The following is a 27,978-nucleotide window of genomic DNA, read 5'->3' on the forward strand; positions in this document are numbered from 1 at the left end:
GGAGGGAATAGGAACACAACTAGGGAAGAACACAGCAAGTCCACCTCAAAAACTGCTGTTTCTCACAGCTCCTTATAGTTTTCTCTTCTGATATCATGGTCAAGCTGAGTGAATGAACTGAACTAGGTAAGCCAGCCTGGATAACACTTATGAAGCTAGTTGAATTTATTGGAATCATGCTGTAGGAAACCCACAAGAGAAGTGAGGGATAATTAATCCTAGGTCACTAAAGGGGCTCATCTTTTCAGAAGTGGAAAAATACCCAAACAAAAGTAAATTCCACTGAGCCAAAGAGCAAGGTGTGCTGCCAGGTTCTGGAAAAAGTTCCCAGGAAAGACAGCTGCAAAATGACCATGTGACCAAATATGAGTTAGCAGGAAGGACCTGAAGATAATGCCACAGTATCCCAGGATTCAAAGACTTGACATCTGAACTTTGTCCCATCGGGTTAAGGGGCCAGCTTTACTTCTAAGGCTCAGGTGGAAACTAAATGAAAATCTTTAAACAGTTCAGCCTCAGTCAGTTGTGTGGGTGTGACTATTTTTTTTCCTTGCTTCACTCACAATATATAAAAAAAGAAACTTTTTACTTGTAAATGTGGAAATGAAGTCACCCCCTTGGCCGTTGTTCAATAGCCTCAGGATTAAAGAAAAAACAGAACCGCCTTTCCTGATTCTGAGGCCAAAACTATTCCATAAAAAGTCATATTTGCTTTCTTGTGCCCTTTTTGTGTTTGTGGCGGTTTTATTTTATTTTAGGGGGAGGGGATTCCTTTCTTTAATTTCCATTAACCAAATGAGCACAAAAAGCTTACCAGCCAGAAAAAAAGAAAATCCCCCCTGCTGCCTCCCCTCTCCTCCCACTGAAGATACACAAATGATTAAGTAAATTGATACTTTCATTCCTTACCATCCACTTCTATCACCAGCCCTAAGTATAAAGTAGATAGGTGGCTATTGCCCTACTGCTGTTCGATTCATAAAGCTGAATTTCTAAATGGTTCCTTGAATCCTCCCAGATAAAGATGCTACTGCTTACTGAGCCATCCATAGCTGGAGCCTTAATTAGCTCAGCAGACTGGATGGCACTGTCTGTCTGATAGAAACTCCTGGATATTGGCCTGGTTGCCTTCTGGTTAGTTGGTACCAGAGAGAGGAAGGGTCTTATGCCTGCCATTGCTGGACTTCAACTCTATTTCATTTCTCTGGCACTGTCAGTGGTAGCCCCAGTGATAAGGAAGAACAGAGAAGAAAAGAGAGCTTCCTGGCTTTAGGCAGACATTAAAATAGTTAATTCTCTGGAACTTGGAGAAACCTCTAGGCATTTTATTGACCTAGTACCTGTGGGGAGAAAGAAAATCTTTGCAAATGCCAAAGGCACCAAATTCAAAGAAGCCATCTATCTCCGGAACTGTGCTTCTTGGAAGAAAATGTCACCCAGTGTTTTTGGCTTGATGCATTTCCGGGCTCTTTGGACTCCTGCCTGCTCAGTTACTGAGAAGCAGTAGTCACTCCAGTTTAGCTAAACTGACTCTGTTTGAAATACCCTAGTGTCTGACCCTGAGGTCAACTGGATTTAACCTGCGTGATCTGGCTCTGCTGCCTGGGCCGTCCCTCTCACTTTAGCTAGGGACCCAGCATCTTTGCAGTTTCTGAGAGGTTACCATTATTAAAGTCTCAAGGATAGGAGCTGGGCTCTGATTGGACCTGGGACCCTTCTAAGGAAAAAAAAAGAAGGGGGGTTGACTAGTCCTTAGGAAGCCACTCCCTGGATTGGCACAATTGCCACCGGACCGATAATAATACTGACCTAACAATTCCGTAATCAGTGCTGTGAATAATTCTTGATTCTACCCCTGACCCCACTAAAATTTGGCTCTGAACAATGTCTGCTTTTAATCCCTTGTTCAAGTCCCATGGCAAAGAGTCATGCCAGAACTGAGTTTTCTACTTCTTCTGGACGATGATTTCCAAAGGAAATTGTGCGTCAAGTCTGAATTTATTTAGTCTCACCGCAGAATCGGTGCAGTTCTAGACAAACATGCAGTTCTCTGGGCTGAGTTTGTGTTCATTTTACATAAAACTAAAAGAGTGACCCTAACGGGTAGAAGAGGGAGAGTAATTGTATTTTTTTATTATTATTAAGCTTGGCTTTAATAATTAAAGACCAGCCTCAGGCTGATAGATTTTTTTTTAATCAAGCAACAGCAGTGAACATGGAACTGGATTTGATGGGCTTTATTATGGATTGACCCACTCCTTGGTTCCTAGAGTTTTAGCCCTGACAGAGTTTCAAAAACTGTGAAATGCACACCATAAGACCCCTGCACTAGAAGAGGGGCCTCGAGGATAGCCCCTGACTCTAGGCAACCTCCCACTTTATTTTATTTATTTATTTTGCTGGGGGGGGTGGGGCGGGTGGAGATTGTGGGTTTTTTGTTCCTCAGCAATGGGGATGTCACATCTTGGTGATACATTTCCTAGTCGGATTCCTCCCCCACCCCTGACTAACCTTAATCTCTCCTGCTGCATTTTAAGCCCATTCTTTTCTTCTGGACCTGAAGGGAAGATGAAGAAAAGTTGCTCTCTGAGCACTTGGACAACTCATATAATGGTCTTTTTTTTTTTTTTTAGGTGGAAATGCTAGAACGTAAATATGGGGGCCGTCTCATAACTCGCCATGCAGCCCGGACCATACAGACAGCATTCCGCCAATATCAGATGAACAAGAACTTTGAGCGACTCCGGAGTTCTATGTCTGAAAATCGAATGTCCCGTCGCATTGTGCTATCCAATATGAGAATGCAGTTTTCCTTTGAAGGGCCGGAGAAAGTCCATAGCTCATACTTTGAGGGGAAGCAGGTGTCTGTGACAAACGACGGGGCCAAGCTTGGATCCCTGGGGCCGTCTGAGTGTAGCAACTTGGCAGAACCGGCAACAATGAAGTCCCCAGCCGCTTCCAGTGACTTTGCGGATGCCATCACGGAGCTGGAGGATGCCTTCTCCAGGCAGGTCAAGTCCCTCGCGGAGTCAATTGATGATGCATTGAACTGCCGCAGCCTGCATGCCGATGAGGTCCAGACCCCTGAGCCGGTGAGAAGCCGTGATGTGGAGAGAGAGAGTTGTGGGAGAGAGATGAAGCCCACTCTCCATGGTGTGGATCCCAGGAAACTGGATGATATGACCGCATCCTACAGTGATGTCACATTGTACATTGATGAAGAGGAGCTCTCCCCACCTCTCCCTATTTCCCAGACAGTGGATAGACCATCCAACACAGAATCTGATCTGAGGCTCCGGACCATGAACTCTTCACAGGAATACTGGTCAATGACTCACAAGGATGACAAGATCGACACAGACACAAGCTGCCGTAGCACCCCATCCCTGGAGTGTCAGGAGCCGAGGCTAAGAATAGACCACCTTCCTCTGCTCACAATCGAGCCCCCAAGTGACAGCTCCGTGGATCTAAGTGATCGGTCTGAGAGGGGCTCACTAAAGAGACAAAATGCCTATGACCGGAGCATCAGCAGTCAGCAAGGGAGCCCTAAGCATATCCCTCACGTGCTCCCAACCAAGATCATCACCCGAGAGGAACAAGAGCCCCGGCATCGACCTCGGCCCATCGATAGTCACTTGGCCATCAACGGCACAGCCAATAGACAGAGCAAATCTGAATCTGATTATTCCGACGGGGACAACGACAGCATCAATAGCACTTCCAATTCCAATGACACAATCAATTGCAGCTCGGAGTCCTCTTCTCGGGACAGCCTGCGGGAGCAAACCTTGAGCAAGCAGACGTACCACAAAGAGACACGCAACAGCTGGGACTCTCCGGCCTTCAGCAACGATGTCATCCGAAAGCGCCATTACAGGATTGGTTTAAACCTTTTTAATAAGTACGTACTCTGGCAGAGTAGCCTCGGCTTCCTTTCACCATCACCTGTCCCTCCTTGCTGTCCCCTCTTTCACCCTTCTGTAGTGTGTGTGTGTGTGTGTGTGTGTGTGTGTGTGGTCTCACATGACTTAAGGTTTTGAAAGAAAGATGGAAGGAACTGAGAATCCTGCTGAAAATAGTTGCCGTGTATTAGAACCTCCTCCTTATTTCCCTTATTTAGCCTTCCCTTAGAGGTGGCTTAACCAAGGGTGACAGGGACAGGAAGGGTTCAGATAGGGGATACTGAGAGACAGAGATTCCTCACAGCATGTTAAGGGTATCTTGTATTACTTGCTTTGGAAAATGTTTGCCTAGCAAAGTGATTATGGGAATAGCTCTAGGTTTAGTTTACTTTTCTTTCTGGCTGCGTGCTTGTCTTTATGTTCAGATTAAGAATTCCGTTACTTCAGTATTTAAAAATAAGGATTGTGAAAGCGCTGAAAGGCTCTTTGTTTTCCTACATATGGATCTGGTGATGGAGAAATATGAATGATTAGTAATTTGAGCTGTTGTCAGAATAGTTTAGCTTCGATTTTATTACTTTGTGTAAAGTAGACCATCTCCATTCTCTCTGCATTTGTCTGTGCCCTTTCAAAATCTCTGTATATTTTCCTTTGTTCAGCATATGATTGTGGACAGTAGAAAAGCCTGGGTACATATTAGAGGCCCCAGAATCTGAGCAGCTGACTGTCTCAGTGATTCAGCCATTTTGGGAAAATGCAAAACAGCATCTCTCTGAGTTACCCTGCTCGAGGTGATTATCTGATTCTTCTGAATTCCTGCCTTCTTGGAAATGGTAGTTTTCAGGGGTGTTTCAAACAGGGTCAGCCAAGACTCCCAAAGATAGAGTTGGGGATACTGGCAAGATTTGCGAGGGCTGGGCTTTTTCAGTATGGTGGATGCTCTGTGGATCCAAGCCTCTGCTCAGCCAGATTTGCATTACTGGCCTCTGTGAGTGACAGAAGCTGATCCTTTCTCCAGCATTCCTGCAGCTTTTTATACAACCAGTTCAATTAATCCATGGTAATGAGGGCTTGGACACAGATCATCCAAAATCTCCCTTCTAATATTTCAGTCTTTTTCCCCTTCCAAATGTTGGCCAGATCTGCTAACTGGTGAGCCAAAATGATCGATTTCTCCTGACCATTCTTTTGGTGGGAGTGATTTAATAAGCAGTGAAGAAAAATGCTAATGGTAATTGTGGTACGTTAGGTGCTTATGGATCAAACACTGTGCTAAATGCTGGGGTAGATTAAAAGGTAATTAATTGAGACATAATCCCTATCCCACATGGGGCTCACAGTCTAAAGGGGAGGGGAAATAAATATTTAATCCCCAGTTTACAGATGAGGAAACCTGAGGCACATTGAGTGTCTTGCCCAAGGTCACCCAGCAGGAAAGTTGTAGAACTGGAATTAGAACCCAGGCCTCAAATATTAATGACATGTATTGAGCACTTACTGTGCTCCTTTCGTTAGACCACGCTGGCCAGACAGGGAGAATGAAGAGAGGTCGGGAGTCGAGATAATCCATATGCAGGAAGATAAACCCTTGGCTCTGTAAGAGTTGCTTGTAATTTGCACTAGCAAATGTGACCCTTTCTGAGGGGCTGCATGTGTCCCTTGTCTCTCTGAGGAGTTAATCTGCTGAAATTCTGGCTCACAAGCAATGACACCAAGACCTGCCTACTATACCAATCTTGAACATTAGCAAAACTCCATTGGGCGTCTGGGATGTTAGGGAGATCAATTAACTGGCTCCTGTAAGAGTTGCCCTCATTGCTCACTTGGGAGGAAAGACTTTTGGGTTTGTCCTGTTGATGAATGAGTGAGGTATTTAAAATGTCCTATTTTTAGATTATCCTAAAATAGTGTGGGGCAGTGAGGAGTTATGGCGTGGCTGTGAGCAGGGAAGGGCTCTTAAAGGCGATCCTGAAAACTCACTTTATTTCTCTCCTCAGGACCTCAGGCATTCTATGGTCATGAGATCAGCTGCCTGACACTGGCTGCTTTGTGGGTCGTGGAAAACAGGTTGAAGTGGAAGGAAAATGAGGGCGGGGAACAGATCAGTCAGATACATATCCATCATATGCTGGGTTGAGGCTGAAGCACTGTGGGGGGTGGGGAAAGTAGCTGAGGCAGCCGTATGGTGGAAGGGAAGAACATCGTCTCTGGGTTGAATCATAATATTGCTGAACTTAAAGGCTGTCAGGTGTATCTGGAATCTGAGAAGCAGTCTTCCATCAGCATTGCCCTTCAGAGTTTGATTTGAAGAGTTATTCCCCCTCCTTCCTTGTCCCTGTCCCTTTTACCCCCAGGTCTTCTTGTTTGGGCAAGGTCCATTTCCTGAACTCCTTGAGCCATGGGACCCAGCAGCTTGTGTCATGACCTACATATCCCCTGGGTTTAATAGTTAGTATCCCACAGTCAGCATGTTCCATCCACTCCAGGCTGAGCAGATTCTCTAGGGAGGGCTGAGAGAATGCAGCAGCCTTTCTGTTGGGCTCATGCTGAGAACAGATAAGCAGACTTTTGGGTTATTTTTCTTCTTGTCAGTTTGTTTAACCACTCCGTTCCTTAGAGCTGAATTAGAGGGCACTTCCATTGGCTCCAAAGGTACAGAGAGAGGAAGGGGATAGGTCCAGGGTCCTGGAACCCATCCGAGATGGAGAAGCTTCCTGTACCTCATGTGCCATGGGAGAGGGGACATTTAGCCCAAAGAATTGGAAAAGTCACTCCTTTAAAACTGCTGCTCACGTCCAACAGCCCAGACGGACGTGAGGAGAATGAAGTCTCTTGTTTTCTCTGTTACTGTTCCAGGTCTTGTTCTCTTTGTTTCTGTTGTTCAAGGATTTCAGGGAATCAAACAGATTCCCAAGTCAAAAGTTGAATATAGATGTCTCCACCTTGTGGATCTTTTCAAAAGAAGGAGGGCAGGGGAGAACACCCTCACTCTCCCCAGCCACTCATTGCCACAAGTTATCGTAGCCCTTCTCACCTTTTTCCCCTATCCTCATGTTGTTTGGAGGATGTGAGCTGTGATGACCTAAAGCTATACTGTAAAGTGCATGATCAACTTTCTGTCAATTTTTATTTGCCCTTGGGCAAACTTGCTTTTAGGCCAGTTTATTTCTTTTTAGGCCGTGTACTGATTGGCATGGCTGAAGTGGTGGAATTTCATGGTCAAACTCCTTGATAGCAGGGATGGTGTCTACCAACTCTATTATACTCTTCCTAAGGCTTACTACAGGACCTTGCACACAATAGGTGTAAAATACCATTAATTGATCAAGAATCTTCATCTGGTCTCTTCGGTGTTTTGTTGCCTTGACTCACAGGTGAGGTGGGAGTGGGGGTGGGGAAAGCACCCTGTGTTAATCTGATGCTCAAGAGCAAAGTCACTGAAACAGCCTGAAAGCTGACACTTTACCATAGGGGGAGGAAAAAAATGGGGCACTCATCCCGGAGAGAAGACTCGGAGGTTTTACAGGGTATTGAGTGGCTGGAGACCTTAGGCTGGTGGAAATTAGGCCCTTGCTTGAAGTCTTGGGGACTGAGAGGCCCCAGTTTGGTTTTACACTGCCACATGACAGACCAGAAGATTATTCCTAATCAGCCAGGCTTTGTTTCTGTGGATTTACTTGATAAGAGATGGCAACAGAATCTCTTAGGGGAGGGAAGGGGTGTAAACTCTTCCTTCAGTGGGCCTGGTGAGGGCTTTCCTTGAGGTTGGGCTTATTCAGACTTAAAATGGTAATGCTTACAAACTCTGGAAAACGGCTGCCCAGGGCTACAATAGCATTAACATCTGTACACCCCAAAGCAGACGCTCCATATGTATTGTGTCTGCTTGTTTTCCCTTCTAAGTAATTATTTTCGAAAGGCAAAGAGCAATTTTCCTTCCAAAGATTCTCTATTAGCACCACCATGCTTACTTTGTTTGACAGGGAGGCTGGGAGAGGGAGGTTAGCCTGAAGTTCGTAATGTCTGGCTGAGGTGGAAACTTAAAAAATCTGAGCTGGTCAGGAAGGATGCCTGAGAATAGCAAAGGACTGTTCAGAGCCCAACCACAAATAGACCCAAAGAAAGTTGAACCCCTGAGCCATAGAGTGCATAACTTACCTCTTTAGATCCTCGTTCAAACACTGATCCATGAGGTGCGTAAAGAGGAAAGGTTGGTTTGGCATGTGAAATTCAATCCAAGATACTTGGTTTCCTCAGATTCATGTTACCCACCCCCCAGTCCCCAATCCAGAATGACTCTTCTCTTCCTCCCAGGCAAGACAGAGGAGACTCTGCCAGCTGGCTGATCTGAGGAAGATTCCTGCAGCAACCCTTAACCCTGGGTGCCTAATTTGGTCAGGGGAGAACTGATGCTGATGGGAAATCAAATAGGACAAGGCAGGTGTTTGCCACCCAGAATAGAGGAGCATCCTGTAAAAGCTGGGAAATATGTGAGGTCAAGGCTGGAGGCCTATCTCATACAAGCATGCTGAAGGCCAAACCAAGTGGCTTGGGCACCCAGGCAGACATCTGCACAAGATTTAGCCTCCCCCTACTGGATTTCAGAGTCTTTTGCTACTGTTCCCACCTATGTGTACTCCCTTTTTTAATGGTATTTAAGTGCCTACTATGTGCCAGACACTACTAAGCATTTGGGTGGATACAAACGAATCAGGTTGGAAACAGTCCATGTCCCACCTGGGGCTCATAGTCTTAATCCCCATTTTACAGATGAGGTAACTGAGGCACAGAAAAGTGAACTGACTTGCGCAAGGTCACACAGCAGATAAGTGGTGGAGCTGGGATTAGAACCCAAGTCCTTTTGGCACCCAGGCCCATGCTCTATCTGCTAGACTACACTGCTTCTCAATCTTTTCCCTGCTCTTGCCCTTTACTATGAGCCAGAAATTGTCAACCTGGAATTTTGTATCCCTTGGGGGCACTTCAAAGTACTAAGGGGGTGAGGAGGTTCAGTCACTGGGGCAGCGTACAGGAGGGTCTTTTGACGCTTGCTCTGTAGGCTGTGGACAAGTATTTTGGTATGCGGTAGGGAAAGGAGTGTGTGAAAAGAAATGGATTGAGGAAGGGAGTGCTGGATGAAATAGGGGTAGAATTTCTTTAGAAATTGAAAACCCTTCCTCTGATGAAACAAATCTGCCATCTGCCCTTTTTATGTCTCAATCTCTCATGCTGGCTCAGGTGCCTTAAACAGCCACCTCTTCACCCAGTCCCCTACCTTCCCTCATTTGAAACTCAGCCAAAATCCCCCCCAGCAATCAATCAGTTAATGGTATTTTCAATCAATGGCATTTATTGACCCCACTTACCCTGGGTAGAGCACTGTACTAAGCTCTGGGAGAGTTGAATACAGTTGGTAGATTTGATCCAGGAAGGCTAAGCAGGTTGCGGGGGGAGGGGGGGAGGGTGTGTGTGTGTAATTTCCTTCCTCAAAATCTTTGTCCAGTAATCTCCTTACCTAAGGCTGGTCCTTGGGCAACGCACTCTCAGGTCGCTATAACCAAGGGTACTCAAATTAACTAACTATGGAGTGCTTCAAACTCCATACCACCTTCTCCACTCTTTGCAACCCCAGGTTGCCCTGCCTGGTAGTAGCATGCTCAAAGTAGGGCTGGGTGTTGTTTACGCCATTGTCAGCTAACGGCTCCCTAGCCGCTGAGTACAAAACCTCCCTCTCATCCCTCAGAATGAGACCAGGACCAGGAAGGAAAGGGCACATGCAATCAGGGGATCAATGGCCTACCCTAGAGAAGCAGCATGGCCTAGTGGAAAGAGCCCAGACCTGGGATCTAATGCCGGCTCCACCATTTGCCTGCTGTGACATTGGGCAAGTCACTTAACTTATCTGTGCCTCAGTTGCCTCATCTCCAAAATAGGGATACAGTACCTGTTCTACCTCCTACTCAGGCTGTTGGCCCTATGTGGGACCTGATTATCTTGTTTCTACCCCACCACTTAGTGCAGTGCTTGACACATGGGAAGCACTTAACAAATACCATTATTATTATTTTTATTAATTAACCAGAATTTCACTGAAAGCCAGCTCTGGCCTTTCTCTAAGATGTCCACATTAAACTCAACAAACTTAAATCAATGATCCTGTAAAGAAAAACAAAAATGGAAAAGATCCACTTATTGGAGGTGCTCTGTAGGTGCTGTGTGCATGCCAGGTGGGCTGTCCTGTCCTTGGGTTGTAAGCCTAGAGTATTAGGAGCCATTCTGAGCCGGGCATCATGAGGGTTCAGTAAGCATTAACAACAACAAGGGGCCTCGGGGTTGCTAACTGCAACATCTGGACAGCAGAGTATTCGGCAGTGGGTGATTCCAAGAACAATGAAGACCGGAGCCCTGTAAGTTCTGTGTGCTGTAACTCTGTACGTGCAGCAAGGCCTGTGCCAGGAAGAAAAAAGCAACACTAGTTTTGACGCTCCCTTCCTCAAAAAGCACATGGCTCAAAGCCAGGACGCTCAGAAAAACCTGGCTTGCCATTCCCCCCCAACCTCCTCCCCCCCACAGCGTATGTGGGATGGTATTCATCAAAATGGGTGCCCAGGCCTCCTGCCTGAAGACTCTAAAATGAAGATCTCAGCCGATGGATGGGAAAGCTGAGTAAGAGTGCAAGAGGGCTTCTCTCCATCAATCAGACAATCCATTAATAAAATTTGAGTGCTTACTCTGGGCCAAGCACTCTACTAAGGGCTTAGAGTAATAGACATGATCCCTGCCCTCAAAGACCTTACAGTCTAGATGGACACTAAAATAAATTAGAAGTAGGAGGAAGCAATAGAGTTTAAAGATAGGGACCTAAAGTGGTACTGGGGGCACCCTAGTGCACAGCTGTTGTGGAAGTGCCAAAGTGGCTGCAGTGGGTAAGAAAATGAGTCAGAGAAGGACTTTTGGAGGGGCTGCAATTTTAGGAAGTCTTTGAAGAAGGGGAGAGCAGTAGTCTGCCGGATGTGAAGGTTAAGAGAGTTTCAGGGAGAAGGAAGGTTGCAAGAGGTCAATGGCGGGAGAGAAGAGAATGAGGCTCCGTGAATAATTTGACTTGAAAGGAGCAGTGTGTGTCAGCTGGGTTGTAGAGGGAGAGGAGTGAGGATAAGTAATAATGTTGGTATTTGTTAAGCGCTTACTATGTGCCGAGCACTGTTCTAAGCGCTGGGGTAGACACAGGGGAATCAGGTTGTCCCACGTGGGGCTCACAGTCTTAATCCCCCTTTTACAGCTGAGGTAACTGAGGCACAGAGAAGTTAAGTGACTTGCCCAAAGTCACACAGCTGACAAGTGGCAGAGCTGGGATTCGAACCCATGACCTCTGACTCCAAAGCCCATGCTCTTTCCACTGAGCCACGCTGCTTCTACAGGAGCCTAATGGGAGAATAAAATCCCAAGGCCCCAGGAATCTATGGTTACTGCTGAGAGATCCCTTAAAATTTTAAATCATAACTTTATAGCTCACCAAATAAATAATTCTTGTATAGCCCTATTGTCAGCACCTGATTCCTTTTAGCAGTACTGAAGAAAGCAGATACGTGGCTGTTATCTTGTTCACAGATCTTGTGAGCTTATAGGGTATGTTTGCCATGTGATACTGTAGACAAGGTGACGTGGTTGGCTTTGTGGGCAGGCTCTTGAGGTTGTCATTCAGCCCAGGCACCTCAATCATCAGATTTCTGAGAAGTTCCATTCTTTCCCTGGATTTACCATACTTTTCTCTCCACGGACCCTCACCTGAACACTGTCCTAGAGGGATTTGCAGTCAGTGAAATTGTTTTACAGTTAAAAGGAAGAAGAAATTGGGCTCTTAACAAATTTTCAGTCATCTTGTCCTCCTCCCTCCTGTTGCCAGAGGAATGTACCCTGAATATATTTTCCAGTTCTCATCCCCCACCAGGTGTTGGCATAGGAGAGGGAAGAAGGAAATGAAGGTGGTGCACAGTTCCTGGACTCACTTCTCTTGAGCTGTACAGTCAGGGCTCTCCAAAGAAATCAGGACCAATGTAGCTAGGAAAACTACTGGAGAGATAGGTGGGGGTTGGGGGCAGGACAGAAGAGGAGATTATCCAGACCAGAATATTTTAATGACATCAATTCCTTTTTCCCACCACTCTAAGGCCTTTCAAGAGCACATTTCCCGGTCTGTTCCCAGTGCACTTCCAAGGAAACTCCAGGTTCTGAGTTGCTGAGACCCCAAAACAAGGATTGCCAGGACCTAGGTCAGTTAATCTATTTAAGGTGGTGGGGAAGATTGAAAGTGGAGAAAAAAGAGAAGAGCCTTTTAGGACCCCCTTCCCAAGCTTACCAATTTTCTAAGGGAATCAATACTAATTACTGAGCACCTATTGTGTGCAGAGCACTGTACTTAACACTTGGGAGAGTTCAATAAAATTAGTAGACATGAGCCCTGCCCTCAAGGAGCTGACAATCTAATAGAGACAGACACTAAAATAAATTACACATGACTAAAAGGGTATAGAGCTGTGTAAATGAATGCTACTGAAGTGTGTAAGTAATTAAGTGCTTAGCTGGGGGAGGGGTGCTAAAATGGCAGTTGGGGATTTAAATTATGAGAGATTAAGCAGGGAAGGCCTCCCGGAGGAGATGGGATTTTTTTTTCTTTTTTAGAAGGGCTTTGGAGATGGGAGAGCAGTAGCCTGCCAGATTCATTCATTCTTTCAATCATATTTGAGTGCTTACTGTGTGCAGAGCACTGTACTAAGCACTAGGGAGAGTACAGTACAATAATAAACAGACACATTCCCTGCCCACCACGAGTTTACAGTCTAGAAGGATGTGAAGGGGGATAGAGCTCCAGACAAAAGGAAGGGTGTGAGCAAGAGGTGGGAGAGATAAGATCGAGGAAGAGTAATTTGTCTTGAGAGGAGCAAAGATTGCAAGCTGAGATGCAGTGGGAGAGGAGCGAGGATAAGTTATTAACAAGTGAGGTTTTAAAAATCCCAATAATATAGACTGTGTTAACTGTGGTCATCATTCTTGCTCATTAGTGGTTAATTCTAGACTCCAGGTTCCTAGTGGGCAGAGAACATGTCTACTAACTCTGTACTCTCTCAAATGCTTAGAACAATGCTCTGCACACAATAAATATCATTGATTGAATCCTTGCATAGAGAAGCTGGACTAACAAGAGCTAGGAGTTATTCTTCTTACTTATGGATGTGGATGTTACAGGGGCTGGAGACATGGTTTGGGAGGGAGACCTGGTTCTAGGAAGTTTGCCCCAGCATGCCCTTAATTAACATCAGCTGTCTTCCTCTAGCATTCAGTCTTTGGAGTCTTCACCATGAACTTTCAGAGGAATTTTGACTTTTGTCAGAGCATCGCAAGAGCCATCCGGCTCGTCGTGTCAAAAACTGTCAAGCTACAGCTTGACCCATTATTCTTCTCCGCATACTTCTTTCCTGAAAGAGCCATATCAAATAGTCTCTTTGGGGAGTCTGGAGCTGGTGCAAGGAAACGGATGTTCGTCTTTCTGCCAGTGAGAGGGTTTTTGCCAGGAGTTCAGTGAAGGGATCTGGGAACTGGAGAAGGCCTTGTTGCACTATCATGTGAAACATATTGGCTGAAGAAGCAAATATGGCCTAATGGGAAGAGGCATGGGCCTGAGAGTCAAAGGACCTGGGTTTTAATCCTGCCTCTGCCATTTACCTGCTGTGTGACCATGGGCAAGTCAGCTAACTTCTTTATGCCTGTTTCCTTATCTGTAAAAGGGGGTTAAATACTATTGAATGAAAGTTAAATGCCTCTTTTCCCTCCTTCTTAGATATTGAGCCCCATGTGGGACAGGGATTGTGCCTAATCTGATTATCATGTGTCTACCCCAGCACTTAGTATGAGGCACATAGTAAGTTCTTAACAAATACCTTATTATTGTTGTTGTTGTTATTATCCTCTGCTCAATGGGATTTGAAGAGTTAGATCTCCCAGCTCTTCAACACAGATGTGCTTCTGGCCCGAATTTTCAGTGCTGTTTCTCTGTTAAGTTAAAGACAAATAAGATCTCATAAGTGCCTTGAATCGGGGCTCATTTGTGATGGGTAGAGGGAAGAGTTGGGAACTATAGGGACCAATCTCATTTTTTGTTTTCCTTTTAATTTTGGTGGCAGAAGTGAGGATGGGGATGTAACTGGGCAGCAATTGTGGTGGGGCCTAATAGAAATAACTTGGGCCTTGGAGATAGGGGACTGGGATTCTAATCCCTGGCTCTACCACTTGCCTGCTGTGTGACCTTGGGCAAATCTCTTAACTTCTCTGGGCCTCAGTTTCCTCATTTCTAAAATGGGGATTCAGTACTTCTTCTCCCCCCTACTTAGACTGTGAGCCCCATATAGGATAGGGACTATACCTGATCTGATTATCCTGTATCTACCCCCAGCACTTAGTACAGTGTTTGGCATGTAGTGTGTGCTTAAAGAATACCAGAGTTATTGTTGTAATTGAATTGGCCTTGAACTCCAACTCTTATAGTTGTTTTCATCTACAGGATTCCCTATCTTAGGGCACTGTCCTCTGGCAGTGACTCTGAGTCCTCAGCTTATCTGGGGCATGTGGCACTATGAGCCTCCCAGTTTTATTAAAGGTAATTAATACAGGTACTTTTGACCTGGGGTGGCTTCTTTAATCAGCAAGAGTTTTGTTTTCCATCTTTGTTACAAGAGGCTGTCCTGCTGGTATCAGTGGGAGTCCTTTGCAAGTAAATTCAGAAAAGAACTTGGAGGGTAAAATACCAACCTCCTTCCTAAAGTAATTTCTCAAAATAATCTCTTCTTCCTTCTAACTCCATGAAACTTTGGATTTGGGGACAATTGATCCAAAGCTGATTCTTCTCTTCCTTTCTCTTCTTGGCCAGCTCTGTGGAGGGAGAAAAGTTTGAAGTTTCTGCCTTGTCATTTTTTTTTTTCCGCAAATAGCTTTCTGGGTTTGTGATCTTGAATCTGGCACTGTGGATGTAATGGAGATGATGCAATGTATAGTATGAACACAATCCTTCCCTCAAAGAGCTCACAATCTAGCAGATATGCATTGATAAATGTATAGATTTTAAAAAGTTACCCAAGTTTGTGCCTGCATTTTGTTACTAGTTCTGTTGTTAATTGGGTTTTTTTTTTGTATATTTGCTTTTGTTTAAATCAGTGAAGATTTCCAAATACATCTCTTGTGGTTCTGGTCTCTAGGGCTGGTGGATTCTGTCTGGTTTTTCTAGTCCAACCCCCAACCAAGTAGTACACAAGACTATCAATCTCTCATGGCCTAGTGGCAAGAACATGGGCTTGGGAGTCAGAGGATGTGGGTTCTAATCCCAGATCTGCCACGTCTCTGCTGTGTGACCTTGGGCAAGTCACTTAACTTCTCTGTGCCTCGGTTACTCCATCTGTAAAATGGGCATTAAGACTGTGAGCCCCACGTGGGACAGCCTGATTTCCTTGTGTCTACCCCAGTGCTTAGAACAGTGCTTGGCACATAGTAAGTGCTTAACAAATACCATCATTATTATTATTATTATCATTGAATGTCTTAGAAATTCTGATTTTTTCATGATCAAGGGGAATAGACCTTATTTTAAGAAATTCCTTTCTAATCATTTTTTTAATGGTATAAAAGTGCTTACTTTGTGCCCAGGCATTTTTCTAAGCGCTGGGGTAGATCTAAGATATTCGGGTTGGACATAGTCCCTGCCCCACTTGGGGCTCACAGTCTTAATCCCCATTTTACAGATGAGGTAACTGAGGTACAATGAAGTGACTTATCCAAGGTCATACAGCAGACAAGTGGCAGAGCCCAGGGTTAGAACCCAGGTCCTTCTGCCTTCCCAGATTATGCTCTATCCACGAGGCCACAGTGCTTTGACACAATTTGAAAGGCAAAAGCCAGGGTTAGAGACTGATCCTTATGGGAACTAACATATAGTCTCTTGCCAGAAATATTACCGACAAAATCAGGTTCAGGTGTTCAGGGATCTGAGAGTATAAATAGTTACTGAGTGAGCACCAAGTTACACAGGCTTCAAGTCATGTTTAAAAGGGCAAAGTGGAATAATTGAAATAGAGTATTTTCTTAGGGCTCAGCCAAGGGAGCTTCAGTGGCTGAGGAGCTTTCTTTTAAACCTGGAGTTGATTTTCAGAAGGGGCGTGGAAGCATTAGAGTAAATCCTTTCAGAGGAGCATGCTGACTCTTATGGCACTTTTTCAAAGCTCAGTTTCTCCAACAGTTACAAACAGAATGATTTCCATAGCAGTGTTAACATCACATGCTATGATTGGAACCAGAACACCAGGCCTTGAGGGATACAGACTCAGTGCAATGTTGGTGTTGACAAAGCTTTATTTTGGTGAGTTAAGCCAGTTAACTCACCTGAGAGGAGCATGCCTCTTTCTTATGGCAAACGTTCCATTTCTTCAAATTCGAAGAAATAAGTTCAACAAAGAGACGAGAGGAGGAGTAGGAAGCAGCATCTGAGTGACAATAGGTTGTGGAGTGGTCTAAATTAAGTTTGGGCATTAGATGGAGGTCCGTAGAATACGGGGAGCAGGGAAGGAGTCATTGGCTGTTACAGTCCCTTGTAGTGGCTAAGCTATAATAACCATTCTGCTGGAAATTGCCTGAGATTGACTCTTCCCCCATTTCCTCCCACCCCCAAGCTTGCCTCCCTCTCCCATTTACCCCTTCTGGAAGAAATCTAAACCCTCATTGTCCCTTCATCCTTAGGTCTTTTTCTCATTTTCCAAATTTGTCTTTGAATAAATGATAAAGACAATTTCATGGACAGAGTTTGTTCTTTCAAGCTCCTCTACTTGCTGACCATGACAATATTTTAAGGCATAAATCAATCAACGCTATTTGAGTGCTTACTGTGTGTAGAGCACTGTACTAAGTACTTGGGAGAGTACAGCACAACAGGTTAAGCGCTTACTAGTAATGTTGGCATTTGTTAAGCGCTTATTATATGCAGAGCACTGTTCTAAGATCTGGGGGAGATACAGGGTAATCGGGTTGTCCCACGTGAGGCTCACAGTCTTAATCTCCATTTTACAGATGAGGTAACTGAGGCACAGAGAAGTTAAGTGACTTGCCCACAGTCACACAGCTGACAAGTGGCAGAGCCGGGAGTCGAACTCATGAGCTCTGACTCCGAAGCCCAGGCTCTTTTCCACCGAGCCACACTTACTATGTACTGTACTAATTGCTGGGGTATTGTCACCCGTCGCCAGGGACAGGTTCTTTTGGAATCGGAGCGGCGAGAGAGAGAGAGGCCGGGGATGGAAAACCTGAGTTTTGTATAAAATTTATTCTACGGGCGAACTGAATTAATTAATTATTTAGACGCGACAATTGGCCTTCCCTTTTGGGGGAAATATGGTGTTAAAGCTTCCCCTTTGGGAGGAATATGGTGTTAGAGCTTCCCTAATGGGAGGAATACACTGGTATGTTACTTGCGTGTGGGTGGCCACCAGGGCCCGCCCAGGCAGAGCTTGCTTATGGTTTACTCACAACGTGGTGAGGCGGCTAGTTCCCACCATGTGCTCACCCACTGAGGAGGAACCCACTTAGGCGTTAAACCCACTTGCACGTTAAAACCCACTTATACGTTAGACCCACTTGTACGTTAAAACCCACTTATGTGTTAAATTCACGTATGCGCTACTTGCACGTGGTGAGGTGGCTAGCTCTCACCATGTGCGCACCCACTTGGGAGGAATCCATTTAAACGTTCAATCTACTTATGCGCTGAACCCACTTATGCCTTAGACTTACTTATGCGTTACACTCTCATATGCGTTAAACTCACTTGTGCATTACACTCGCTTATATGCTACCCACTTACGCACTAAACTCACATGTGCGTTATACTCACTTATACATTACCCACTTATGCACTAAGCTCACATATGCGTTACACTTACTTATATGTTACCCACTTATGCATTAAACCCAGCTATGCGTTACACTCACCCGTCCAGCGACTCCTGTCTCTGTGCGTTTGTCCTAGTGGCAGAATGGGCGTCTGGCGCTCTGGGCAGAGAAAGACACGTGGGTGGCCGTTGCTACCGCTGTGATCCTCCAAGAGACCAGAGCACCAGAGGCGACAGGTATTTACTACCTGTGGTTTGGGTGGTCCCAACTTCCACCCCGTTCAATCTCCACCCCTTCCACTCCGTCCCCTTCCATGTCTTATTGGGTCGGCATGGAGGTGAGGGGCACCTATCTTCCCGCCCCGCCCCCTCTGGCCAGAGAGGTTACATCACCGGTGGCATTTTGACCTTGGGGTAGCCGGTGCCCAGGTCCACCTTGGCACAGGTAGATACAAACAAAGCAAGTTAGACACAGTCCATGCCCCACAAGGGGCTCATGGTCTTAATCCAATTTTACAGATGAGGTAACTGAGGCACAGAGAAGTTAAGTGATTTGCCCAAGGTCACACAGCAGATAAGTGGCAGAGTTGGTAGAAACAATCCCTGCCCACAAGGAGCTTACAGTCTAGTGGCATGTGGGTTAGGCTAAAGTTTCCCTAAATCCATTACTTCCCCACCATTGGCTTTCATATGGATAATATTTAGCCCTATGGTCTCAGTTTCTCCCAACTGGAGTCCCAAAGAAAGATTCCTGGGAATGGTATCTTTGGAGCTGTGGTTTCCTACAGCGAGAGACGCTAGAGACTCATTGGAGCTACCTTTTATGCGGATGACTCCCAAAATTATTCCTCTGGTCTCAACCTCTCTCCTGAAGAAGAAATGCAGCCTTGCATTTTTCCTTCCCTCCTAGACATCTCTACATGAATATTCCACCAGCACTTCAAACTGGACAAGTCTAAAATTGAACTTCTCATTTTCCCTCCCAAACCCACTCCTCCTAACTTTCCCATCACAGTCAACAATGCTACCTTCATTCTTCCTCAGAAACTGGCCACTTTGGTGTCATTTTTAACTTTCACCGTATTTTCTCTCTCACGCATTCTGCCGGTTCTTTCTCTACAATATTTCTAGGTTCCACGCAAATGTTATCACTCTGTCTCAAGCTCCTGTGATCTCTCGGGTTAGAATACTCTTTTAAGCTCTTCTAACCTCTCCCTTCATCAGACCATTAATGCACTCACAGTTCAGATCATCTCATCTTCCTAGAACCTTGTTCAACTCAATCTCCCCCCTTCTCAAAACCCTCCAATGGTTACACATTTCTTTCCACCTCAAGTAAAAATTCCTGACCATTGGCTTCAAGTTTCTACTTACCTGTTCTCTTCACCAACTCTCAGTCACTTGTATTTATTGAGCAACACCTATTCAGAGCAAGGTACTAAGCACTTGGGAGAGTAGGCCAGAAGCAGAAGATATAATCACTACCTTCAGAGGTTTAAATTATTTACAATAGGAGTAGGAGGAAGGTGGACTATATTAGGTAGTAAGTATTACAAGCAGGTCAGAATGAAATTGCTGAAAAATCAATGTACAATTGATTAAATATAAGCATTGAGAATGAATGTTGGTTAATGTGACTTGGGGTGTTGGGTATTAATCAGGGAAGGTTTCTTATAGGAGCTGGGATTTGGGGAGGGCTTTAAAGATGGGAAGAGCTGTGTTCTGGCAGATTGGAAGTGGGTGGGAGTTTCCCACAGAGAGAAACAGCATGAGCAAGAGGGTCAGCAGTGGGAAAGTCAAGTGAGAGGTACAGTTAAATATGCTTGGGAAGAGTTAAAGGTGTGAGTTGGGAAGTAGCCGGTTTACTCCCCCGAGTGCTCCAAAATACAATGCTGTGCCCACAATTATAGACAATCAATGAATACTGTTGCAATGATTAGGGAAGCATGGTCCTGGGAAAATATTAATGGACTGAAAGAGAGCCAGTATATGAAGTGAGAAGCCTTGAAGCCATCAATAAGAAATTTCTACTTGACAGGGAAGAAAATGAGTAGCCATAGGAGATTTTTGTGAAATGGTGAGACATGTGATAATCTGGACAGGAGCATGGAATATGGACTGATGTGAGGAGAGATTGAAGGCTGGAAGACCAGTGTGGTTTTCCAAACCCGATGAAAGCTAGCACCTATTACACCACCCTCTTTGCTCTTCCCAAGGGAACCTTCTCAATGCCGCTTTCCCACCTCATTCATTCATTCATTCAATCGTATTTATTGAGCGCTTACTATGTGCAGAGCACTGTACTAAGTGCTTGAAATGTACAATTCGGAGATCCAGCTCCATCTCCAGCTCCCTTGCTCATGCCTTTCCCCACCACCCTGTCTGGAACTCCCTACCCCTTTAAATAGTCTAGACTACTGCTCTCCCATAACTTCAAAGCCCTCCTGAAATCCCTCTTTCTCCAGCTAATTGTCTTCTCCCCAGGGTCTAACTTCTCAATTGCCACTTTTTTAATGGAATTTGTTTAGCACTTACTATGTGTCAAACACTGTTCTAAGCTCCGGAGTAAGTACAAATTAATTAGGTTGGGACACAGTCCCTGTCTCACATGGGGTTCAAGTTCTGAGGGAGAACAGGAAAACTGGGGTACAGAGAAGTTAAGTGACTTGCCCAAGGTCACACAGCAGGCAATTGGCAGAGCTGGGATTAGAACTCAGGTACTCTGACTCCCAGACCCGTGCTCTTTCCACTAGGCCATGCTGCTTCTCCGTTGAGCACTTCTGCGCTAATGTACATTGACCTATGCATTCTTCTAGTGACGACTTTACTTATCCACCTTTCCATTCTCTTATTAGTTGTAACTTTTTGCCTTCCAAACTGTAAATAATTTTGTGTCTGTCTCCTCCATTAGATTGTAAACTCACTGAAGGCAGGGATTATGTTTTACCACAGCAGTTATTTTTCCCAAGAGTTCAAAACAGTACTCTGTGTGGAGTTAGGTCCTCAAAAAACCCAACTGATTTGATCCTAGAGTGAAGCCACTCATCGGTGGCCAGGGAAACAATGCTTTCCTTGTCTATCCTGTTCACCTTCAGGGCAGAATGGTCTGTTTAGAGCACCTATGCAAAAAACCAAATCACTACTAAAACACATTTTCCCTTTGCTGATTTATTTACTCTGTTTTTAGGAAAATAGATGGCCAGAAAGAGGGAACTGTCCTGGAGTGCGATTCAAGTCCAGCAGGAAAAATATCTGTTGGAAAGCAGGGGCAATTATTTTGGGCTTGCCAAACTAACGAAATTCTAAAATTCTGTCCCTGTGCTTTTACCTCCATTTTATGAATAATTTAAAGAGCCTAAACATTCCAAAGGTGTTCATATTTGCCAACAAGCAGCTCCGGAGGGCCATTCTATAATCAGGTTCTATGGCTGAAGTAGCCACATGATGCGACTAAAACGCTTGGCAGGACACACTTGTGCTGGCAGCAGCTTGACAGCATGCAGTTTCATTTCCACAGGCTTTCTGGTTGTTACCGGCTGGAATGTGCTTTCTCTGTCGTTCTGTTGTATTTATGCACTTGGAGGTTTTTGGTTGTTCCCACAGATAATATTTATGGTATTGATTAGAGGCTTCCTGTGTGCTAAGCACTGTGGTAAGTCCTGGGGTGGAAACAATAGAAACAGATCAACCTCAGCCTTAGCCTCCCACGGGGCTCCCACTATACGTGGGGATAGGTCGATTCAAAGCAACAACAAGGTCCAGAATGAGCAAACCAAAGTTACAATGTCAAGACAAGTAAATGAACAGTTCTTGGAGGTGGTGGTCCTCAGACGCTCCTACTGCTACCTCTGAGTCTTCCCCCTCTAGACTGTAAGCTCCTTGTGGGCAGGAACTGTGTTTTCCAACTCTTTCATATTGTACTTCCCAAGGCTTAGGACTGTGCATTGCACACAATAAGTGCTCAATAAATATGATTACAAACCATCCACAGCTTCCCCAGGGTCCTAAGGGCCCCGAGCTTTGCCGGGGCTTCCAGCATGTGGTGTTCTGCAGCACTGGGTGGAGGCCTGGTCCTGGGATGGGGCGACAGCAGTAGAGACCCTGGGCTCTGAGCCACATATGACTCAATCCCATGTCTCAAATCATTGTGTCAAAATCTGCTTTTAATGTTTCCAGTTTGCATTTTTTTTTGCATTTGGCACTTTTAGGAAGTAACTAACTTTTATTCATTCATTCAATAGTATTTATTGAGCGCTTACTATGTGCAGAGCACTGTACTAAGCGCTTGGAATGAACAAGTCGGCAACAGATAGAGACAGAGACAGTCCCTGCCATTTGACGGACTTTTAGGAGACATCTACTGCCCTCACAGGGCCTTCTTGGTGTGGGAGTTAGGGGGTGGGAGGGAGAACTTCTAAGAACATCTGATGTAGGTAGTAGGGGCGGGGACAGATTTTAAGGCATTACTTGTGAATTTAGGCAAGAACCTAGGTTTCACCAACTCGTGGCACTCTGAGAGGCATTAAACATAGTCATGGAGCAGTGTTTGGGAACTGAATGGTGGATGGTTAGCTAGCTGTGATAAAGCTCTTGAGGGAAGGTTTGGGATTAGGGGATCCAACCAGTCTAATGGAGTCTCTTGTCAAGACTGACCAGCAGGCCTGAGACTTCAGAATGGGGAGCCTGTCTGGCAGAATTGATATTGGTGCTAGTGACTTGCAAAGCACCGCTCTCAAGCTTTCATCCCTGCCTGCTAATCGTGTTCCCCCAGGGGACCAGAGTACGACAAATAAATAGATGGATAGGGGAGCATCACACTGCAGAGTATCACTATTGTACTTATTGTATTTGTTTACTTTGTGCCAAGTCCTAGGGAAGATTGATCAGTGATATTTATGGACTGCTCACTGTGTGCAGAGCACTGTACTGAGCGCTTGAGAAAGTACAATGTAATAGAGTTGATAGACACAATCCCTGCCCACAAGGAGTTTTATAGAAGATAATCAGGTCGGAGACACAGTACCTGTCCCACCTGGGGTTCATAGTCTAGGTAAGAAGGAATAGGATTCAATCCCCATGTGACCAGTGAGAAAACTGAGGCACAGAGTAGTGAAGCGACTCACCAAAGTCTCGTAGCAGACAAGTGACAGAGCTGGATTAGAGAGACCCCAGATACTGCGAATCCCAGTCTCTTTCTGTACTCCTTCCAGGGTATGTGTAAGCCCCTTGTGGGCAGGGAATGTTTCTCTTGTAGTGTACTGTCCCAAGTGCTTAGTGCAGTGTTCTGCACACTGTAAGCACTCAATAAATGCTAAGATGACCATTTTAGCCCACATTAGCCAACTACAGGGAGAACTGAGTCTAGCACCCAGGTCTCCTGATTCCCAGACCAGTGCTCTTTCCACTGGACCAACAGCAGGGTTCTACTTCTTGTAGTACTAAAAATAGCCAGGCCACTTGGCTGTCCGAAATTGATTTCACTTGCTCTCTCTTTTTGAAATTGAGTATCTATGGGCCTCAACTGGGAATCATAGGCTGTTCCAGGGCGTACCTTGGCCTGTAGGTAGGGGAGGAGAAAATGGTTGGACACGGGGATGTTACCAGCATTATAATACCAGACCCAAGTGCTGGGTATATGAGAGGTTTATATCCCTAGAGAACTAAGATGCCCGTAGAAGAGAGGAAAAGCAAGACGCTTATGGCTTCAAAAATAATAGGCAGGAACTGGTGCCCTTCCACCTATCAACTGCTTGAAGCTTCACTCTTCCCATCCTATAAACTTGAGACAAAATTTCTAGCAGTGTGACCTAATGAAAACCATTCTGCTGTGTCTAGAGAGGAGCCAGGAAGAGTGTAGAAAATGGGATGCAAAGCAGTTGCAGTTTGCTAAAACTTCCTGAACTTGCTTGGGTGGGTCATGGCTTCTAGCCACATCTCATCAAGCCCTTCCCCAAACGGCCTCAGAAATCAGTCTGGTGCCCATCACCAGGTTGGTGGCAGAATTGTGATGCCAGCATCTTTAGAAGATTTGGCAGATGACCTCTTCATTCTCCCTCACCAGGGCAGGACTAGCCCATCAGGATTCTAGGAAAATCCCAGGGAGTCAATGTGGCTCCTCCTCTTGCCTATGTGACCTTAATTCTCTTTGCCTCAGTTTCCTTATCTGTAAAATGGGGATTCAATACCTGTTGTCACTCCTGCTTAATCTTGTGAGCCCCATGTGGGACAGGAATTGTGTCCTATCTGATTATCTTGTCTTTACCCCTGTGATTAGGTCAGTCGGTTGCACTTAGGGCATTATTATTATCATTATCAGAGAAGCATCATGGCCTAGTGGAAAGAGCACGGGCCTGGGAGTTAGAGGAACTGGGTTCGAATCCCAGCTCTACCACTTTCCAGCTGTGTGACCTGGGGCAAGTCACTTCCCTTCTCTGTGCCTCAGTTCCCTCATCTGCAAAATGTGCTCCCTCTTACTTAGAATGTGAACCCTATGTGAGCCCTATATCCACCCCAGCCCTTAGTACGGTGTTTGGCACATAGTAAGTGCTTAACAAATACCATGATTATTATTGTTATTATTCTTGTCTCTGAATATTTTATGAAAGCTCCTTTACTTGATTTGGCTATGTCACTCTCCCAGCTGGTTCTAAGCATCTCCTGGGTTGCTCCGAAGGTGGTGCAGCAGACCATGGTAGAGAAGATTCCCCTCCTCAAACACCCTCCCACTCTTGCATGGCTCAGTGGAAAGAGCATGGGCTTGGGAGTCAGAGGTTGTGGGTTCTAATCCCAGCTCTGCCACTTGTCAGCTGTGTGACTTGGGGCAAGTCACTTAACTTCTCTGTGTCTCAGTTACCTCATCTGTAAAATGGGGATTAAGACTGTGAGCTCCACATGGGACAACCTGATTACCTTGTATCTCCCCCAGTGCTTAGAACAGTGCTTGGCACATAGTATGTGCTTAACAAATACCATTATTATTATTTTCCCGTAAGAATTGTGGAACTAGTCAAAACCTGTCCCTCCACCTCTTCTCCCCCACTGCCCCCTCCCCTCCCCTTTTTTGCTTTTATATAGTATTGCAATACTAGACTCCACCAGACTTCCATTGAAAAACTATAGCACCGTCCTTCATGCAGGACCCTAATTCCTGGGTGAGCTCAATAGAGCCAGCTCTTGTGCATCCATGCTAATGGGGACAAGCATGATGACAGCAGAGAGCTGGGCAAGAAATGTATCTACTTACTCTGTTATAATGTAGTCTCCCAAATGCTCAGTACAATGCTCTGTGCAAATACTGTCTGCCCCTCTAGACTATAATCTTGCTGTGGGTAGAGAATATGTCTTCCAACTCTGTCATTCATTCAATCATATTTATTGAGTTCTTACTGTGGGCAGATCACTGTGCTAAGCACTTAGAGTACAATACAACAATAAACAGATTCATTCCCAAAATAGATTTACACTTTAGAGGGGAGGAGACAAACATGAATATAAATAAATTACAGATATGTACTTAAGTGTCGTGGGGCTGGGAGCAGGGCCGAACAAAGGGAGCAAATCAAGGGGATGCAGAAGGGAGTGGGAGAAGAGGAAAGAAGAGCTTAGAGAAGGCCTCTTGGAGGAGATGTGCTTTCAATAAGGGTTTGAAGGTGGGAAAAGTGATTGTCGGATTTGGGGAGGGAGGGTATTCCAGGCTAGAGGCAGGAGGTAGATGAGGGGTCAGTGGCAAAATACATGAGTTGGAAGCACAGTGAGAAGGTTAGCATTAGAGGAGCAAAGTATGCAGCCTGGATTGTAATAGAATAGCAAGGAGGCGGGGGGGGGGGGGGGGGGGGGGGGGCAAGGTGATTGAGTGCTTTAAAGCCTATGGTGAGGAGTTTTTATTTGATGTGGAGGTGGATGGGCAACCACTGGAGTTTTTTGAGGAGTGGGAAGACATGTCCTGAATGTTTTTGTAGAAAAATGACCCCGGCAGCAGAATGAAGTAAGAACTGGAGTGGGGAGAGGCAGGATGCTGGGAGGTCAGCAACGAGGCTGATGCAGTAATCCAGGTGAGATAGGATGAGTGACTGTACTAACTTGGTAGCAGTTTGGATGTAGAGGTACCGGAGGATTTTAGCAATGTCATGAAGGTAGAACTGACAGGATTCAGTGATGGACAGAATATGTGAGCTGAATGAGAGTGAGGAGTCAAGGATAACACCAAAGTTGTGGGCTTGGGAGACAGAAAGGATGGTGGTGCTGTCTACAGTACTCTCCCAAGCACTTAGTACAGTGCTCTGCCCATAGTAAGTGCTCAAATAACAGTGCTCAAACATATGATTGATTAAAATCCTCATTTTCTAAACTGTAAGTCAGCCAGTGCCTTTCCTATCATGCCCCCTCCCGCAATAGCGAACTTTCTCTTAAAAGAAGACAAATGGACTCATTCAGACAGGTTTTTTCATCTTTCTCCTTGTGGAGGGAAGTAGCATGGCCTAGTGGAAAGAGCCTGGCCCTGGAAGTCAGAGAACTTGGGTTCTAATCCTGACTCTGCCATGTACCTGCTGTGTGACCTTAGATGAGTCACTCCATTTCTCTGTGCCTCAGTTCCCTCATCTGCTAAATGGGGGTTCAATACCTGTTCAATACCTGTTCTCCTTTCTACTTAGGCTGTGAAACCCCTGTGGGACAGGGACTGCGTCCTACCTGAAAACTTGTATCTACTCTAGCACTCAGTACAGTGCTTGGCACATAGCACTTAAATACCACCATTATCATTGTTAGGTGCTAACGAGAGGGGCAGAAGGGAAACAGAAGGCTGAATAATCCGCCTGCAGATGGAGAGTCGTGGATTCTAAGGGTGAAACCCATCGAATCAGAAAAACAAACATTGCTGCAGGGCCCGGGCTGAGGGAGCCTGTAGGGTATTTTTCTGTGGAGTGAGAATGGGGAAATAATGTTTTTTGTTTGTTTGTTTATTTGTTTTCCCCTCTATCTAGGAAACCTGAAAAGGGAGTCCAATACCTCATTGAGCGAGGGTTTGTCCCAGACACACCTGTGGGTGTTGCTCATTTTCTCCTGCAGAGAAAAGGGCTCAGCAGACAAATGATTGGAGAGTTCCTGGGGAACCGGCAGAAGCAGTTCAACCGGGACGTACTAGAGTGAGTACCATGCGTGGCAGGGTAGTGAACATGAAGTGAACATTTTGGGATCAAAGGCTCTGAAAAACGTTCTGTATGATTATTGATCATGTTTTTCCAAAGGGAGGCAGGATATTTTGTGTGAAAGGAGGGAGAATGTCACACACATGCCTGAAAATAAATAGCTCGTTATTTTGCCTCAGTGCCAGGTTCGCCATGGAATTGATTCTATAGAATACTTCTGAGAATTTATGGATTCCTTAGCAGCCTTTATTCTGTGATTTGTGACATCATTGAGGAGGAGGAGAAGTCATATTAATCTGGGGCCCCTTGCTCAAGCCCTGAAATCATTTTATTGTGTAAAGTAAAAATCACATTTTGTTCTCCATAAGGCTTTGTCAGTACAGAGCAGAGAAATTGCCATTATTCTTTCCAAACCCGGTAGTGAAAACTTGGTTATCACTGTGGGCTGAACTGGCCTTAAGCATTCCATATACCCATTCTGCTTGAGAGTACAAAGAGCATCCTGGATCAGACTGGTGGTCCAGCCAGTCTAGTATTCTGTGGCGCCAAATGATGCTTGGAGGATCAAGCTGGTGGTTCCCCTCCTTGACATCAAGCTGCATGATTAGGGGTGTGCCAGCTAACATCCCTAGCCTTTGTCTCTGATAACTCATCGAGGACCTATTTTTTCTGAATCTATTTGCACCTTCTAATACCCTTAACTTTTGCCTTGAATAACCCATTCTGGATCCTTTGCCTGTTATCCAATCCCTTCTCGAATCTATTGGTGTGTTCTGCTTGCCCAACCATCTGTGGTAGCAAATTCCAAATGCTTTTGTTTTCTCTTGTTTGTTTTGAACCCGCCACCTTCATGCTTCCGAGGGTGTCCCTTAGACCTAATGCTGTGGGATTTGTTGAACATGTTCTTCCTGTCCACACCTTTCATGATTTTTGTAGCCTTCAGTCATGTCCCCTCTCAGCCTTTCCAGTCTGAAGAGTCCTAATCTTTTCAGTCTGTCTTTGTTCAGA

At 45.3% G+C, this 27,978-nt stretch overlaps 1 protein-coding gene across 6 annotated transcripts in view; it reads left to right on the plus strand.

Annotated features, from left to right (window-relative positions):
• Positions 1-27,978, plus strand: part of IQSEC1 (IQ motif and Sec7 domain ArfGEF 1) — a 661,275-nt gene that overhangs the window by 588,748 nt on the left and 44,549 nt on the right. For all 6 annotated transcript variants that reach the window (XM_029050996.2, XM_029051004.2, XM_029050998.2 and 3 more), the window contains 2 exons: positions 2,634-3,901; positions 26,806-26,967. In XM_029050996.2, the coding sequence (XP_028906829.1) occupies positions 2,634-3,901; positions 26,806-26,967 (1,430 nt within the window). The remainder of the gene's footprint in view (positions 1-2,633; positions 3,902-26,805; positions 26,968-27,978) is intronic.

The sequence above is a fragment of the Ornithorhynchus anatinus genome, chromosome X1 (assembly GCF_004115215.2).
Source record: "Ornithorhynchus anatinus isolate Pmale09 chromosome X1, mOrnAna1.pri.v4, whole genome shotgun sequence".
Taxonomy (NCBI): Eukaryota; Metazoa; Chordata; class Mammalia; order Monotremata; family Ornithorhynchidae; genus Ornithorhynchus; species Ornithorhynchus anatinus.